General features: G+C 45.0%; 1 protein-coding gene across 26 annotated transcripts in view; it reads left to right on the top strand.

Annotated features, from left to right (window-relative positions):
- The window catches only part of KALRN (kalirin RhoGEF kinase), a 708,666-nt gene that overhangs the window by 238,109 nt on the left and 454,086 nt on the right, over nucleotides 1-16,471 (top strand). For all 26 annotated transcript variants that reach the window (XM_050781536.1, XM_050781534.1, XM_050781532.1 and 23 more), the window contains exons 4-5: nucleotides 866-1,058; nucleotides 5,380-5,892. In XM_050781536.1, coding sequence (XP_050637493.1) covers nucleotides 866-1,058; nucleotides 5,380-5,892 — 706 coding nt within the window. The remainder of the gene's footprint in view (nucleotides 1-865; nucleotides 1,059-5,379; nucleotides 5,893-16,471) is intronic.

The following is a 16,471-nucleotide window of genomic DNA, read 5'->3' as shown; positions in this document are numbered from 1 at the left end:
AGTACATCTTAAATACAATGGTGGTAAAGTCATGTTATTAATACTTTGTGTACCATCTCTCATCAACTGGCAGAATCAACCTAGAGCCCTTTTTTGAAAAAGTATTCTTTGGCCCAGTTTGGGCTCAGTGGTAAGATGTACTAGTGTCTGTCACTGATGGAGGCACAGGGCAGAACAACACTCCTGTCAAGGACTTTCCATCTCAGATTTAAGAGGCAACAGGGTCTCTGTCTTTAGAGAACTGGAATATCAATGGGGAAAACATGATTCATTTTAGGAGCAAGAAAGTGAGACAAAAATTAAAATGAAAATAAAATACAATTGTGAATATCCAAATTGTAAACATCCCAACAAGTGCAGTTGACTACAGGTTGGGTAGCTCCTATCCAAAATGCTTGGCACCAGAAGTGTTTTGGACTTAAGTTTTTTTTTTTTTTTTTTTTTTTTTTTGGAATGTTTGCATTCTGCTTGCCGGGTGAGTATCACTAATCTGAAAATCCAAACTCTGAAATGCTGCAACGATCATTTCCTTTGAGCATCATGTTGACCCTCTTAAAGTTTCAAGTTTTGGAGCACTTCAGATTTTGGATTTTCAGATTAGGGATACTCAGCTTGCAAAAGGAAGGCCTAGTTATTTGCCAAATGCTGGGAGAAGGCAGAATGCCAGGACCATTGGTCAAATGTAGAAAGGATTTTTCTGAGGCATACAGTTTGAGTTGGGTTTGAAGGTGGCCAAGAGACCTGACATGAAGTTGGAAGAGTGATTCTGGTCAAAGGGAGTGCAGGTTTCCGGGTGCTTTTTGACTGTGTACTCCAAAGTCTCAGCTACCCAGAGTGACCATACTGACCTTTGACCTCCCCACAGTGAGGACGTGTGCAAACGTGGCTTCACTGTCATCATCGACATGCGGGGCTCCAAGTGGGACCTCATCAAGCCCCTCCTCAAAACGCTGCAGGAAGCCTTTCCAGCTGAGATCCATGTGGCCCTCATCATTAAACCTGACAACTTCTGGCAGAAACAGAAGACCAACTTTGGCAGCTCTAAATTCATCTTTGAGGTGAGCCAGATTTCTCTCTCTTAGCATCTTCTTTTCCTTCCCCTTCTGCTATCCACACATTCCTCACTTCCTCTTCTCCATCTACCATACAGTATGTGACACCTCAAGGGCTGAGATTTCAGGATTCCTTGGCCACCATGGCCTTACCAGTTAGAGTATGGGGAGGAACAACAGGCTCACAAGATTGTCCCAAATGCACACCTTCATTACACAGTCTTATTTACTGTTGTTGGTTGTGTAATTGGGACAACTATTTCTGGAGGCAACTTTGCAATTTGTATCAAAAACCTTAGGAAGAGTTTATGTCCTTTGATGTAGCAATTCTTTTTTTATTGCTGTATCATAGTTGTACATATTTTTGGGTACATGTGACATTTTGATGCCTGTATACAACGTGTAATGCTCAAATCAGAGTAAATGGGATATCCATCACCTCAAACATTTATCATTTCTTTGTGCTAGAAATGTTACAATTCTTCTCTTCTAGCTTTTGAAATATATTATAAATGATTGTTAACTACAATTCCTCTACTGTGCTATTGAATACTAGAACTTATTCCTTCTATTTAACTGTATTTCTGTATCTAGTAACTAATTTAGGAAAATATTCTTTTTTTTTTTTGAGATAGAATCTCACTCTGTTATCCAGGCTAGAGTACAGTGGCATGATCTCAGCTCACTGCAGCCTCTGCCTCCTGGGTTCAAGTGATTCTCCTGCCTCAGCCTCCTGAGTAGCTGAGATTACAGGCACCTGCCACCATGCCTGGTTAAATTTTGTATTTTTAGTAGAGATGGGGTTTCACCATGTTGACCTGGCTGGTCTCGAACTCCTTACCTCAGGTGATCTGCCCACCTCAGCCTCCCAAAGTGCTGGGATTACAGGCATGAGCCACTGTGCCCAGCCTGTTTTAAGAAAATATTCTTTTTTTTTTTTTTTTTTTTTGAGACAGAGTCTCGCTCTGTTGCCCAGGCTGGAGTGCAGTGGCCGGATCTCAGCTCACTGCAAGCTCCGCCTCCCGGGTTTACGCCATTCTCCTGCCTCAGCCTCCCGAGTAGCTGGGACTACAGGCGCCCACCACCTCGCCCAGCTAGTTTTTTGTATTTTTTAGTAGAGAGGGGGTTTCACCATGTTAGCCAGGATAGTCTCGATCTCCTGACCTCGTGATCCGCCCGTCTCAGCCTCCCAAAGTGCTGGGATTACAGGCTTAGAAAATATTCTTAATACAAAATTTCAACAAACAAGAAGGTAAAAAGCCAGGTAAAATTGCAAACAAGAAATGTCTACAAGAATGTTCATCACAGCTCATATGTTCCTATACAATAGTATATATACACATGTGCATAAATATTTATACATATATAGTACATATACATACACATATATAGGTTGTGTCCTTGCTAGACATTAATGTTGGTGACATTAATACACAAATACTGGCTGGGTGTGGTGATTCATGCCTGTACTGTAATCCCAGCACTTTGGAAGGCTGAGGAGGGTGGATCACTTGATGTCAGGAGTTCGAGACCAGCCTGGCCAACATGGCAAAACCCTGTCTCTACTAAAAATACAAAAATTAGCCGGGTGTGGTGGAGTGCACCTGTAATCCAAGCTACTCAAAGGGGCTGAGGCAGGAGAATCTCTTGAACCCGGGAGGCGGAGGTTGCAGTGAGCTGAGATTGCACCATGGCACTCCAGCCTGGGTGACAGAGCGAAACTCCTCAAAAACAAAAACAAAAAAACCAAAACAAACAACCCAAATACTATGAAGCCATGAAAAACCATATTTAGAAAAAGTAGTATTAAAATATTTATTGTTTACTAAAATGCAGGTGATAAAACAATATGGATAGTATAATCTGAGATTTGTTTTTAAAGTGTATGTATGGAAAAGAAAACTGAGATTGAAGATGTTAGTGATGGTTTATTCTAGGTGATGGGACAATGGGTGGTTTTTATTTACTTCATATATTTTTATTTTTTCAAGGATGATGTATTACTTTCATAATCAAGGAAAACATGTTTTCAAACTAAATTTTCTAGAGGCTATATGTTTCCCCTGAGAATTTTAAATGACAATACATCAGATTAAATCAATGATTTAAGTGTCTGTGTTCCAGCCAAATTTGAACTGTTCCCTTCCTCGGAATTCTAGTCCTCATTTGCAAGGGGATGAGCTTTTAAATGTGTGTGTGTTGAAAACGCAGAGCTGCTTTTAATCTTTCAGCAGCTTCCCATTCCAGACTTTTGCGCCCTGGGGGCCAGGAGCGCCTGTGTGTGGTGTCAAATAGGCTGTGATTTGAGCACAATGACCTGACCCTTGATGCAGGCGATTCTCACTCTGTGTAAACAACACAAGAAATTTGGCTTGGTATAAAAACAGTGACCTATTATAGTCTCCCAGCATCCCTCGGGAACAGTAGGAGTCCTGTAGGGAAATGCTTTTTATATTTTGGCTTGTTTATACAGAGGTGGTGACAACAAGCCTATAAATGTATAAGCTGAAGAGACTGAAAAGAATCTTTTCAGTAAGTCTTGATACTTACGCTTCAGCATTGCTGGCCTGCATGTCCCATCTCTCTGCACCTCTTTCACTCTAAGTTGAGCAGGCTTTGTCTCTGTCTCCTAAATAAGAGGTATAGGAGAGATAGCTGGGGGCCTCCCAATCAAAGGAATATTTATAAGGCAGTATCTTAAAAACAGTGAATTTCATACTTAGTGCAGAGTAGGGTGACAAGTGATACAGAGATGAGAGTATAAGCTTGTTCAACAACAGATACTTATACATAATTGGTAAGTATAATTATGGAGGACTTCCCGGAAGTGGTAAACTTTGAGCCAAATTTGAAGGAGAAGGTACTTTAGAATAGGGTTTTTCAAGTTTAATGCACACAAATCTCCTGGGGATTTTGAAAGTGCAGATTCTGCTTCAGTAGGTCTGGGGTAAGGCCTAAGATTCTGCATTTCTGACAAGCTCCCATGTGATGCCAATACTGCTGGTCTGAGAGCTATGCTTTGAGTAGCAAGGATGGAGATTACCAGGAGTTTGCAACTCTAGTTGCCCATTAGAATCACCTGAGGGACTCTTAAACCTACTCATGTCCAAGCTCCCATTTAGCCAATTAAATCAGAATTTCTAGGGATGAAGTTTGAGCATTGGTGTTTTTGCACACTCCCCAAAGGATTCTAATGAGCAGTCAAGTTTGACAACCGTTGTTCCAGACCAGCCCTCCTGCCTGTGGCAACTCCTTCCTTCCTCTTAGGAGAGGGGTGGAAAGAGAAGGGACAAAGAGGGAATGCTCAGAGTAGCAAGACACAGAGATAAATTGCTTTTCAGGTTGAGTAATGATCCAGCCTTCAGGTCATCAGAGTGAGCACTAACAGGGATTGAGCATGTACTCCATGTTGTGCACCCCATGTGCTTTACACACATTGATACGTTTAATCTCTGCAAGCCCCTTAAGGAAGGAATTATTATCTCCATTATTCAGAGGAGGAGACTGAGGCTCTGAGACCTTAATAGCTTGCCCTGGGTCACACAGTTAGTAAGCGTAGGGCTGGGACCCAAACCCAGATATTAATTTGCTAGCCTCTCATTCTTCATGAGAAAGAAGAGAAGCCTAAAACCCTGTCGGATGGAAAAGATGTTTACTAATAAACTAGGCTGGTTGCCTGCATCACCATTTGCTGGAGACACTTTGCTTCCTGGAGACAAACATCCTCCACTCTGCTCTCCAGGAGCTTGTAGGGAACTCACAGAGAAAACCAAGGACCTAGACTCCCCTGTTGCCCATCGCTAGTTCTGTTCACCATACCACAGAAGAGCTGACAGGGAGAGCCTCGGGAAAGATAAGATTATGAAATCTTTGCAGCCCAAGCACTGGCCCACATTGCTTAATACAACTATGATGATACCCTGGGTCCACGGGCCTTGGTTTTAAAGCTGTAGAAAACTGTCCCCCAGAAACTAGGTCAGTTTTTCTTCCAGCTTCTGCTTCTAGCATCTGAAACCCTATTGAAGTGAACTTGGGGTCAGGAGGAGGGAAAATGAGGAGAGCAGGGACACAAAGGCAGTTCTTCTGGGGTGGTAAATGGGGGGCAGCTGGAGAGGCTCGCTAAAGCAGTCAGCAGTCTGTAGAAAGTGCTGATCCCAGCTGATCTGTGACTCCTGACCAGTGAGTCCCATGGCTCCCCATCACCCTTTCTGAGGCAGGCTGTGGTCATTATTATGTGGACTTACCTTGTCCTTTTCCCTCATCCTATTTCTGCCCTGTTCTTCCCCCAACATCACTGAGTATCCTTGTCTGTGTCTGCCGCTTCCAGACGAGCATGGTATCTGTGGAGGGCCTCACGAAACTGGTGGACCCCTCCCAGCTGACGGAGGAGTTTGACGGCTCCCTGGACTACAACCACGAGGAGTGGATCGAACTGCGGCTCTCCCTGGAGGAGTTCTTCAACAGCGCCGTGCACCTGCTCTCGCGCCTCGAGGACCTCCAGGAGATGCTAGCCCGGAAGGAGTTTCCCGTGGATGTGGAGGGCTCTCGGCGGCTTATTGATGAGCACACACAGCTCAAGAAAAAGGTGCTGAAGGCCCCTGTGGAGGAGCTGGACCGAGAGGGGCAGCGGCTGCTGCAGTGCATCCGCTGCAGCGACGGCTTCTCAGGACGCAACTGCATCCCGGGCAGTGCTGACTTCCAGAGCCTGGTGCCCAAGATCACCAGCCTCCTGGACAAACTGCACTCCACCCGGCAGCACCTGCACCAGATGTGGCACGTGCGCAAGCTCAAGTTGGACCAGTGCTTTCAGCTGCGGCTCTTTGAGCAGGATGCTGAGAAGGTAGGAAGGGAACAGGCCAAACCTGAGCTGGGATGGGGGTGAGGGAGCAGAGGTTGCTCATCCAACTTTCTGATTAATGATAGTACTTTTCTGGAAAGCTTTAAAACAGTGTGCCTACTAGTTTTAGCTAGTGTAATTTTTTTTTTTTAAGCTCACCCTTATATAGTATTTATTATGTGCCCAGTATTGTTCTAAGCACTTTGTGTAAATTTACTCATTTTAATCCTTTCAAGAGTCCTAAGAGATAGGCGTATTATTATAATCACATTTGATAGATGAAGAAACTGAGAGGTTAAAGAATTCACCAAGCTGGGAAGTGCAGTCTGGCTCCAGGGTCCATGCTTTTACCTACCGTTAGAAGCTGCCCCGAGTGCCTGTAATGAGTTGCTCAAGCCAGCTAAGGAACAAAAACAGTACTGTTAACAGCCACTATAATATTAACTAGTGATTGTGGCCCTGCAATGTATTTTACCATTGACAAACCACTTTTCACGCAGTCTTATTTAATCCGCATAATCCTTTGATCCTTACGGGTTGAGTGGTGGTATCTCTCTTGACATGCAGGGAAATGGATGTTCTTTGATCTTGGGTCTACAGTGACAGAGCTGACATCTGAATCCAGCATTTTTCTGTTTCCAAGTCCAGGGCTCTTCCTGCTATACCCACTTGTTTCCAGAGGTTTCTCTTTAGCTGCTAAGCACTTTCTTGAGTAAGACACCATTTTTTCCAGCAGTGAATTTTCAAAGCTTTCCCCTTATCAGGGGAAAGTAAGATAAGAGAATGTAAAAAAGGAAAATTGCATATAGTGCCTCTTTGCTGAGGATCCAAGGGTATCTTCCCTAGATTCTCTTTAAGCTAAAGAGAAGAAAGAAGAGTTTACTATTATATGTCCTTTAAGAAGAAGACAGTAGGCTCTCCTCTTGTCAGTTTTCTGGATGTAACTTATGTTTAAATGGACAATACTGTTCTTAGGGATGCCATGACATCTCTCAGTAACCTGTGAATTTTACAATGTCTGATGTGATGGTTTTCTGTCTTTTAAGAGCTCATATTGAAAAATGTCTCTAGGTATTTTTAAATGATGAAATCGAGATCTTAAACTCTCTGTATAAGTGTGATCCCAATTTATGTACTAAATATAACTGCAAGAAAATTTACCAGAATGTTAATAGTTTTGCTTCCTTGGGGCAGAATTATGGTTGATTTTAATTTCTCTGTATAATTTTATAAGGCTTTCTAATTTTTCATAACATATAGTAAAAAAAATCAGTATATGCCTTTTTTTTAATGCATATCACTTTCTATAGCATATCCCTTTTTATATACCTTTTGAATATGATTTAAGCAAATTTTGGGAACTTCTAACCTTTCTTGGGGCTCTTTGCCCAGTGGCCTGGCAGCCTGAGTCTGACCCTGGCCTGGGCTGCTCTGGGAAGGGCAGCTTAGATCTCAGAATTCCTGCATTGCTCACCGAGTGATGAGATGCCAGGGCAGGAGCCAGCTGTTCTGTGAAGCCAGAATCAGGTACTTTGGCTCTATTGCCAGTTTTGGAAAGATCTGGAACATCTCTTTTTTCTTGAGGCCTGTTTTGCTCTGGGGCAGGGAATCTGCTTTGCAGCCTGGCCTGCGTGCCTGTTTCAGTGAGCAAGGGACAGAAAGGGAGGTGGAGGACTTAGGTCTGCCTAGGCATGTTTTAGAGTTTGGAGCACTTCATGGTATCCCTGAGGCTCAAGGACATGGGAAGCCTGCATAGGGCACAGATAGTGCCTGTCTGAAAAACCAAGCAAATAGCATACCATAGCTCCAGAAGTTCCCAGGTCAAGGACACTGCCCTTCTAGGGCCTGCCACGTTCCATTCAACAGGGCAGTAATTGCTGTTACACATAGATTCTCTCAATCCATGCTCCTAAGAATTGTATAGTATATGATAATTACTATTTTACAATTGAAGAAGTGGAAACTCGGAGAGGTGAAGTGGCTGGCCCGAGGTCATACTGTTGGTTAGCCAGGGCCACTGTCTTAGTCTGTCTCCAAAGCCCATCCAAGCTCTTATCCAATAATCCTGTTGTCCCTCTGCTCCCAGAACCTACTTCCTGCTACCACTGAACACCACCTGTTAGCCCCTAAGTCTCCTGGTGCATGCCTGATGGCCCTAGAGAAAAATCCCAAATCCTACCTTTTAATGCTCATTCCATAGCAGGGGCTCTTTCTGTGCCATGGACTCTTTTGGTCTGGTGAAGCATACGGACCCCTTCTCAGGATAACATTTGTAAATGTACAAAAAATATACATAGGCTTGGAAAGCAATTACTTAAACACGGTTATTTGCAGGAACAGAAAACTAAATACCACACGTTCTCACTTATAAGTGGGAGGTAATCATTGGATACTCATGGACTTAAAGACGGCAACATAAAAACTGGGGACTACTAGAGGTGGTAAGGAGAGAGGGGCCTAAGGGTTGAAAAACTAACTATTGGGTACTATACCCATACCTGGGTGATAGGATTATACCCAGGTAATAAACCTGCACAAAATATCCCCTGAATCTAAATTACATGTTAAAAATAAAATAAAGAAATACAGTGATTACATTTTAAAAATAGCAGCATTATATGTACTTTTAAATTAACATGCTAATAAGATCTACTTGAAGTCTAATTTAACTATTATAATCCTGAAGCAGTGATGAACATAAATAAATGATGTTCCAGGACAACAACCCTGATATGATATGAAAATGTGTGTGTTTCTATTATAGTCAAAGATACCGCATTGCTAACACTAATGCAGTTTGTTGACTATGTTCATAATGGAAGAGAATGCTATATTTCAGTTAGTTAGTGAAAATAAAGATATGATTTTTTTCCTATCCAAGTATATGATCCCTGAATTCTGTCCATGAACCCAAGGTTTAGAATGCCTGTTGTGTGATGTGCTTATACCTTAAAAAGGAGTGTGGGGGAGTGTGCGAATGTGCACGTGTGTATGTTCATGCATGTGCATGTGAGTAGTGGGGTGGGGAGAGAGGCAGAGAATATTCAAAACAAGGGAACAAAAAGGAGGATGGGACGAGGGCAGCCCAGGAATATTTTGAGGTTGAGTCAGTGGTGAAAATGCCACTCAAGCTTGACCCAGCTGCCACTGAAAATGTGCTGAGTGCTGGACAGGGTAGAAAAACAGTCCTTTTAAGTTGCTTTAAGATTAATTTAAAATATCTGCTCAGAGCTGAGTGCCTCAGCCTTTGACTTATTTGGTGACTTTGGAAGGGGGTGAAGAGCGTGATGGTTTGGAATAAGGGCTGTGAGTGTGGATCCACATCTAAACAAGGGCTTGAGGAAATAGTTACCGTCTGAGCCAAGTCTTAGTCTTCCTTCTGGTGGGAGGCTGGTTGGCGGAGGCCTCTAATTCCAGATCTGGGAAGCTCTTGGCAATCAGAGGAGTCTGGTGATAGTTCAGCCTCTATTTTTGTAAAAGAGGTGGGCACAGTCTCGCCCCTGGCCTTGCAGGGTGACAGCTTGTTCCCAAGGGCTTGAAAATGGGTTGGTGTTCCCCATTTACCAGCTGGCCTTGGGGAGAGAAGCTGCCTCTCACTTCTTCCCCTGACACCTGTGGTGACCCCCCACATTCCCCGTCTTGGAGGTGCTGGGGAGTGGACCGTGCTGTCTCCCAATTAAGCCTCTAGGGAGTAGGGCCTCTGTTCCACAGATAATTCATAAAGCAAGTCACTCATTCATTTAATAATCAATGTTGAACAGCTGTCATGAGCCCCCAAAAAGGGGGGTAGGCCAGAAGTTCTCTCTGGAGCAGTTCGCCATCTAATTAAGGAAGTGAGCACATAAGCTCCTGTGTATTCACTTTTTTTTTTAAATTTTTAAAAGCAGGTTTATTGAGGTATAATTGATAAATAATAAGTGGCACATATTTAACATATATGATCTGCTAAGTTTGGACATGCGTATACACCTGTAAAACCATCAAGGTAATAGACGTAGCCATACCTCCAAAAGTTTTTTTGTTTCCCTTTGCATAAACTCTTACTTACTGAATGCTTTCTGTGCACCCTGTACTGTCCTAGGCACAGCCTCTGTGCTTGGAGAATTTTCAGAGAAGAGGGAACACTGCAGCTCAGGAGTGACAGGAAAGTCTTAATGAGCAATCTGTGGAAGCACAGAGTAATTCAGAGATGATTCAAACAATGCATGATGTTACATGAACCACTGCAGTCTCAGCCGGGTGCCCTCTGGCCTATAACTAATGGGCCTGTCCTCCACTGTATTCACAGAACACAAGCCGGGTCACCCCTCATTGGCCTGGTGCAGATTAAGGCTCTCTTTGCAGCCCTGTTTCACATGTGGCCACCCCTCCAGTTGCAATAGACCCTGTGTGATGAAGGTGTCTGCCCTGCAAACACAACCTATTACTGAAGAGAAGGAATGGGCCTCTTCCCCACTGGGGGCCATATGTGGTCTTAAAGGTCATTACGTAGACTCATTGTAGATGTGCCTTTGGCAAATGGAAGGGTGAGTGCTACTCAGTGGAGGATCCTCCCCATACACACCCCTTACTGGGTGCCTAGGACACATCTTATAATGGTAAAACTAGAAGCAACCGTGAAGTCCACATGTCTACCTCCTACACACTGTAGAAATCCCAGCCTTGCCATCTGATGACAGTCATTGTGACCTTGTGATGTCAGTGTGCTGATGCCAATGATAAGTATCAGAAAATACTGAAACTCCCATCTGCCTTCTAGTCTGGGGAAGGCCCTCAGTCTTCCAGTCTTTTCAGAGAAGGAGCAGTGCTTCGAAGAGCTCTGGTGCATAACTAGACTTAACGGATTGAGAAATCTTTATCTACTTCATTTCTGAATAAAGGAAGCTCTACTGATGTCTACCCAGGAGGCCCATTTTTTAGTCTTGCCCAAAGCTATTCTGGAAAGGAGACAATATTCGCACTTTGGGAGAATCCCCAAAAGAGTGAACAAAGCTGGCTAATGGGGCTTCCAGTATTGGAATCATGCCTATTATTGGTTTATGCAGCACATTGTATTTATTTCATGTGTAAATGCATGGTTGGGAAACACCCAAGACAAGATCCTTATCACCCTGCTTGAGAGGATATTTTGGTGCCCACCTCCCCCATGACCAAGACAGCTAGCACAAATGAGAATCTCTCATTTGTTTTTAGGTGTTCAGCGGAGACTGTGGCCTCGGTGGCTGTCTGGCCCTGCCTTTACCACTATGGGAAAGCTCACCTTGGAAAACCTAATTTTTAAATGCCTTCCTGCAGTATTCATTTTTGCATGGCAAAATTCTGTTCACATCCATGGGTGCCATGCTGAAATGGAGCTGTGGTGGGTGGGGTTAGGATTTGTCCTGGGGTGACACTTACCAATTGTGAGACATCAGGCACATCTTTAGCTTCTCACCCCCAATTATGTTACCGACAAAACAAAGATAAAGAATTTCTGCTTCATCATCTTTTGACTTTTCTTCTGCTTCCACACTGCACTGTTCTCATGCACAAATACTCTCTCTTCGTGAAGACATCTTTCAACAGGAGAAGTGGGGTGGCCACGGTGATGGTGGTGGTAGCTTTGGAGGTGGTGATGATTTGAGAATAAACTTCTGAGGAGATGTACCAGAATCTGCAGAGTGGTTTGGTAAAGCCCCACCCCACCCCAATCCATTCCTCTTCCTTCCTCTTCCTTTGAGACTTGCTGCACTAAATAAATATCTAAGCCCTTTTACAACTTAACAATTGTATAATACTTTTTGCTTTTTTGTTCTTCCCTACATATTTATAGTGGGTTCTTGTCTTTTCAGGATTGTTGCCTTGGGTCATTATGAAAAATAAGGAACCTCTCAGCAAATAAAACCCTACTTCCTTGAGGTTTTGTTTGTTTGTTTATTTATTTGTTCGCTTAAAAAAAAAAGACAAACTTCTTCGCAGGGTTGTTTTGAGAACTGAGTGGGGTGATGTATGTAGCAGTGCCTGGCATGGTGCCTGGCCCAGCATAACTATTCCAGGAACATTGGCTTCCCTTCCTTCTCCCTGCGTTATTTCAGTTATGATTTACTCTTCAGTCATGGGTGCCTGCTGAGACCGTGAAGAGTGTCACTGATGCTCTCTTCCAAATGAACCTGCTCTAAATCATTTTCAGTTATCCTTAATGGAACAAAATTCAGAATTGATTTTTGAGAGAAGTTGGAAATTATGGTATAGATTCATGGGGGCCCTGCAGGTCACCAGGCTATGCAGTGCCCCTGGGCAGGGCACAAAAGAGGAGCATATAAATCAAATTGGGATCACACCTGAGGGGTCAGGGCAGGCAGATCCTCCACGGGGAAAGGCCTCTGGAAAAACAAGGTCTGTCCTTGAAGCAGCCCCAGAGGAAGTGATTCTTCCTGGTGTCCCATGAGAGGTGAGCCCCCATTCCCATGCACCCTCTACATCTGAGACACTTGTCACCTTCTGCTTTGCAGTATAGCTAAGAGCATATTTGTCCTATTCTCTTGCAAACTTGGGGCCAGAAATATTTCCTATGGCAATATTTATGCATTTTAATATTCTTGGAAGTCTGTGCAAACAAAATAATGTTGCTTTTATGTTAATCACCGTGAGAAAATCTACACTAGGCACCATTGGGCATCGTGGTAGGGAGCAGACCACTGTGCTAAGGGTGATGTGCTTATTGTGTTTTGTGGCTGGTATGTCCTGTTGGCCACATTAGCATTGCAGGACATCCCCAGGATGCCCCGTCACTGGGCAAAGTATCCCCTGCTATTTCCTGTCCTCTTCCTCCAAGGTGTAAACAGTTCTGGTCACTCCCTAGAGCCCAAAACAGGACCCAAAGTCTTATCCTGCCTGGGGTGACCAGAACCAGTGGGGCTGTTGTAGAGAAATCCTGCTGCTTCTACTTCCCTGGTGGGCCCTGGCCCACAATGTCTTCTCTTCCCCACACCTCCAATACCCCCATTCCCCATAAGGCAGCAGCAACATGATTCCACTGTCATTTGTCAAAGTGAAGTGCCTTTGCGGTAATTACAATATGTAATTCTTTTGAGAATGTTCAAAGTATTCTCACACCCATGACCTTAGAGATTTTATGGCCCAGCCCTTCCTTTTACATAATAATCTTTGACCCAGAGCAGAGACCCACCCTAAAATCATCCAGTCCGTGGTTCGTCATCTGAGCCTCCCATGTACTGTATGTGGTAGGCCAGGTGTGCACGTAAAGGGGCATCATTTCACAGATGGAAGAGCTGAGACTTGGTGTGCTTGAGTGGTTTGCTTGGGATAGAGTCCTCTGCTTTGAAGCTGGTGCTCCTCCCTCTTCTCCCAACACAGACACCCACACACACACACACGTGCGTGCATGCAAACACATGTGCGCACGTGCACACACACACACTCTCTACACCCTCTCTTTGGAGGCTCCTTGCTGTTCAGGACAGATGGTGGCATGTGCCAGCAACCTAGGTGGTGGCTAAAGGGGCTGGGGGCTAGGAGGATAAGGGTCACTTGACATGTGTCCTCACCAGTGCTGTGGTGAAGGGACAAGCACTTGACAGGCCTCCAGAGGGGCGTGTCATATCTCTGTGTTGTTCAATTGCCTGAGCCCTTCATGTTGGGAGGGAGGCTTCAAAGAGCTGTGACCTTTGGGGTGGCCGGAAGGGCAAGGCCTTTACTGGGTGGTTGTAATTTCCTGCTTTTTTTGGAGAAAGACTCCGGTGCCCTCTTGTTCCTGCTCTCCCCCTTCATACTGAGACCTTAACCACCAAACCCCTCCACCTCCTGTTGACTGGGCTCAGGGCAAGGAAGTGTGTCTGTGTCCCGCCTCCTGACACAGAACACAGTGTCCTGTATTATTTCCAGCCTGCTGGTCCTGGGAATTCCGACTTACTTTTTCTCATTTCCTCCCCCTGAACATTAGAAACATTAGATTCCAAAAATAATCTAAGTCACAGTGTTCTACAGGCTGCATGTGTGTGTTTTCTCCCAAAGCTGTTTTTCTCCCTCTTAAGTCCTTTCTCTCTCTCCTTTCTTCCCTCTCCTGCATTTTCAGCCCCATTTGTATCCTGAGATTAGCAGGCCTGCAGGAGGAGTGTGGGTGTGGAGAACAGAATGGAGGAAGGATGGGGAAGAATGCTCAGGCATGAGGCTTGGCTCGCTTCCACAGTTCTCTCAAGAGGGTGGAAGGTGCCAAGACCTGAACTGCTGTGTGTAGAGTCTGCCTATGCAGCCCCTGCTTATGAATGGACCCCATAGAACTGTGGACCCCATAGTGACTCTTTGGAACTGAGAACTGAGACACTGTGTTAACAGTACTTTCCAGAATCTGGGTTGTCACACTGACTCTTTCTGCAGCAGTTGAGGTGAGCTGTGAAAAGAAGGTCTGATCAGAGATGAAATGTGTGTGTGTGTGTGCGTGCGCGCGTGTGTGTGTGTGTGTGTGTGTGTGTGTGCGTGCGCGCGTGTGTGTGTGTGGTGCAGGGCAGTAACTGAGAAAGGTTCATTGACTCATTCATCAACAGATATTGAGTGTCTACTGTGTGCCAGACCTTCTGCTGGGACTATGTCTCTCTACTTTTACCCTAGCCCTTGGATGGAGGATAGTCTAAGGCAGTGCAGAGAAAATCAGAATTAGCACTAATGTAATTCTTGATACATTGTAAGGAAAAGACGGTTTAGAGAGTCACCACTCCAGTGGCTAGAACCTGGGTGAGTTAAGATATCAAGGTCTCTATTGGTTTCTGGGTGGGGGTAGGGCTGGTGGAGGTGGGGTGGGTGTCTTATTATGTATGGGAGAAAAAGCATGGAGGTGGTCCAAGCAAAAAGGAAACATGTCAGCTCTGCCGCAGTAGGGGAAACGGGAAAGGTTTTGGTACCTTGTTTGAAGAATTAAGGACATTTCAGGTGTACTTTATAAAGTAAAACAAATTGAGTCTCTGTTTGGGGTGGGAAGCTTTCCCAAGGTTTCTTTCCAGGCATTTTACTTTGAAGAACCTGCTTTCCTTTCTTTTTTCTACCTTCTACCCTTCTCCCCTGTTCCCCTTCTGCTCCCTTTCCCATTTGTGACCTTCCTGGTCCTTGCCCTGGCATCTCCTCAGGCTTGTCCTTACCTTTCGTGCACCTGTTCTCTCTGAACGTGTTGCATGGCCTTCCTTTTCCATTCCTGCTTCCTTCCTTGGTCAGAGTTAAGGAAGAGTCCCATGCAGAGTTCAGGCCTCCTGTGGGGGACGGAGAGAGCACTGGCTTTGGAACTGGAGAGACCTGCTGGGCCACTTGTAGCTGAGTGACTGTGTTCAGTTCACCCCCTCTGAACACTGGTTTCTTTATCTCCAAAAAGATTTTAATATATGCCTTAGGATTATTGTATGAGTTAAAGAAAATGTACATAAATCTTCCGGCGTGGCTGGAGCCTTGAAGACACTCAGCACATGGAACAAATGGCAGATTTGTGGAGACAGACTTGTGCTGGCCCGTGTAAATGAGTGGAATCAGCAGTAGACAGTTGCCTGGGGAGGCTCTCTTGTGAGGCGTGCATGGGGAATACAGCCCTATCCACAACAAAGATGCCAGAGTAGACAGTAAGCAGCCTGTGGCAGCAGAGCATGGAGGTGAGGTAGAACCTGGTGGCTGGAGAAACCAAGAAGGGACCTTGAGGAGGAACTCATCAGTGGGTATTAGACACTCGGCTGCTAGCAGGGAGAAAAGGAAATGGAAGCTGTAACCAGGCTGGCAGGATCTTAGAGAACACTTGCTGAAGATAAGCCAATCACTGTGCTGAGCACTGTGCCAGGGATGGGCATTTGGAAGATGAGCTGCATTCAGGTCTTGCCATGTTGGAGTAGAGGGCACCAGGAAACAAATAGCCATTGCACATGTAAGTTCACAATGGTGTCTATCAGTGCTGTGGGAGCATAGAGGGAGAAATGTTCAGCCAGGGTTTGGGATGCAGGGAGATGGAAGAGTGTGAACAAAGGCACAGCAGCCTCAAAAGGCAGGCTGGATCCTGGGAATGTCTGCAGTCGGGTGTGGCTGGAGCACAGGCTGTACAGGGAGGAGTGCAGGAGGTCCATGTTCACGCCATGTGGGTTACCAGGATTCAGAGCACAACAGAGAGTCAGAAGTCTGTGGAATAACCAGTGGACCACAAGGAAAACTGGATTCTAGCAAATGGTTCAGGTCTTGCCAAAAGCATCTGAGAATCCTAGAGTCTTTGATTCAGATCCAGTCCTTTACCCAGGGCAGAACCCCCTTCCAGATGTGCATTTTTCCAGATTCTTCTGAGCATTTCCAGGGCTGAGGAAGCCACAGCTTTGTGGGGCAGCCTGTTCCACTGTTCCGTAGCCCCAGTTGTTAGAAAGTCCTCCTTCCAGCAGGCCAGAATCTACCCTCCTGTAGTTCCACCCTGAAGTCCCAGCTCTGTCTCCCCGGGTCACTGGGGAACTACTCTCTTCCTTCCCCTACAGGGCAGCTCTCCCACAGCTTGGGGACAGTGCTTGGGGACCTTCCTCATGTTTTCTTTACCAGATAAAGTTCTGTGAGTTCTTTCAGCCTATTTTCATTT

This window comes from Macaca thibetana, chromosome 2 (genome assembly GCF_024542745.1).
Source record: "Macaca thibetana thibetana isolate TM-01 chromosome 2, ASM2454274v1, whole genome shotgun sequence".
NCBI classification, from domain to species: Eukaryota; Metazoa; Chordata; class Mammalia; order Primates; family Cercopithecidae; genus Macaca; species Macaca thibetana.
Note: the sequence above shows the minus strand (reverse complement) of the source record. Positions and strands in the feature narration are given on the sequence as shown.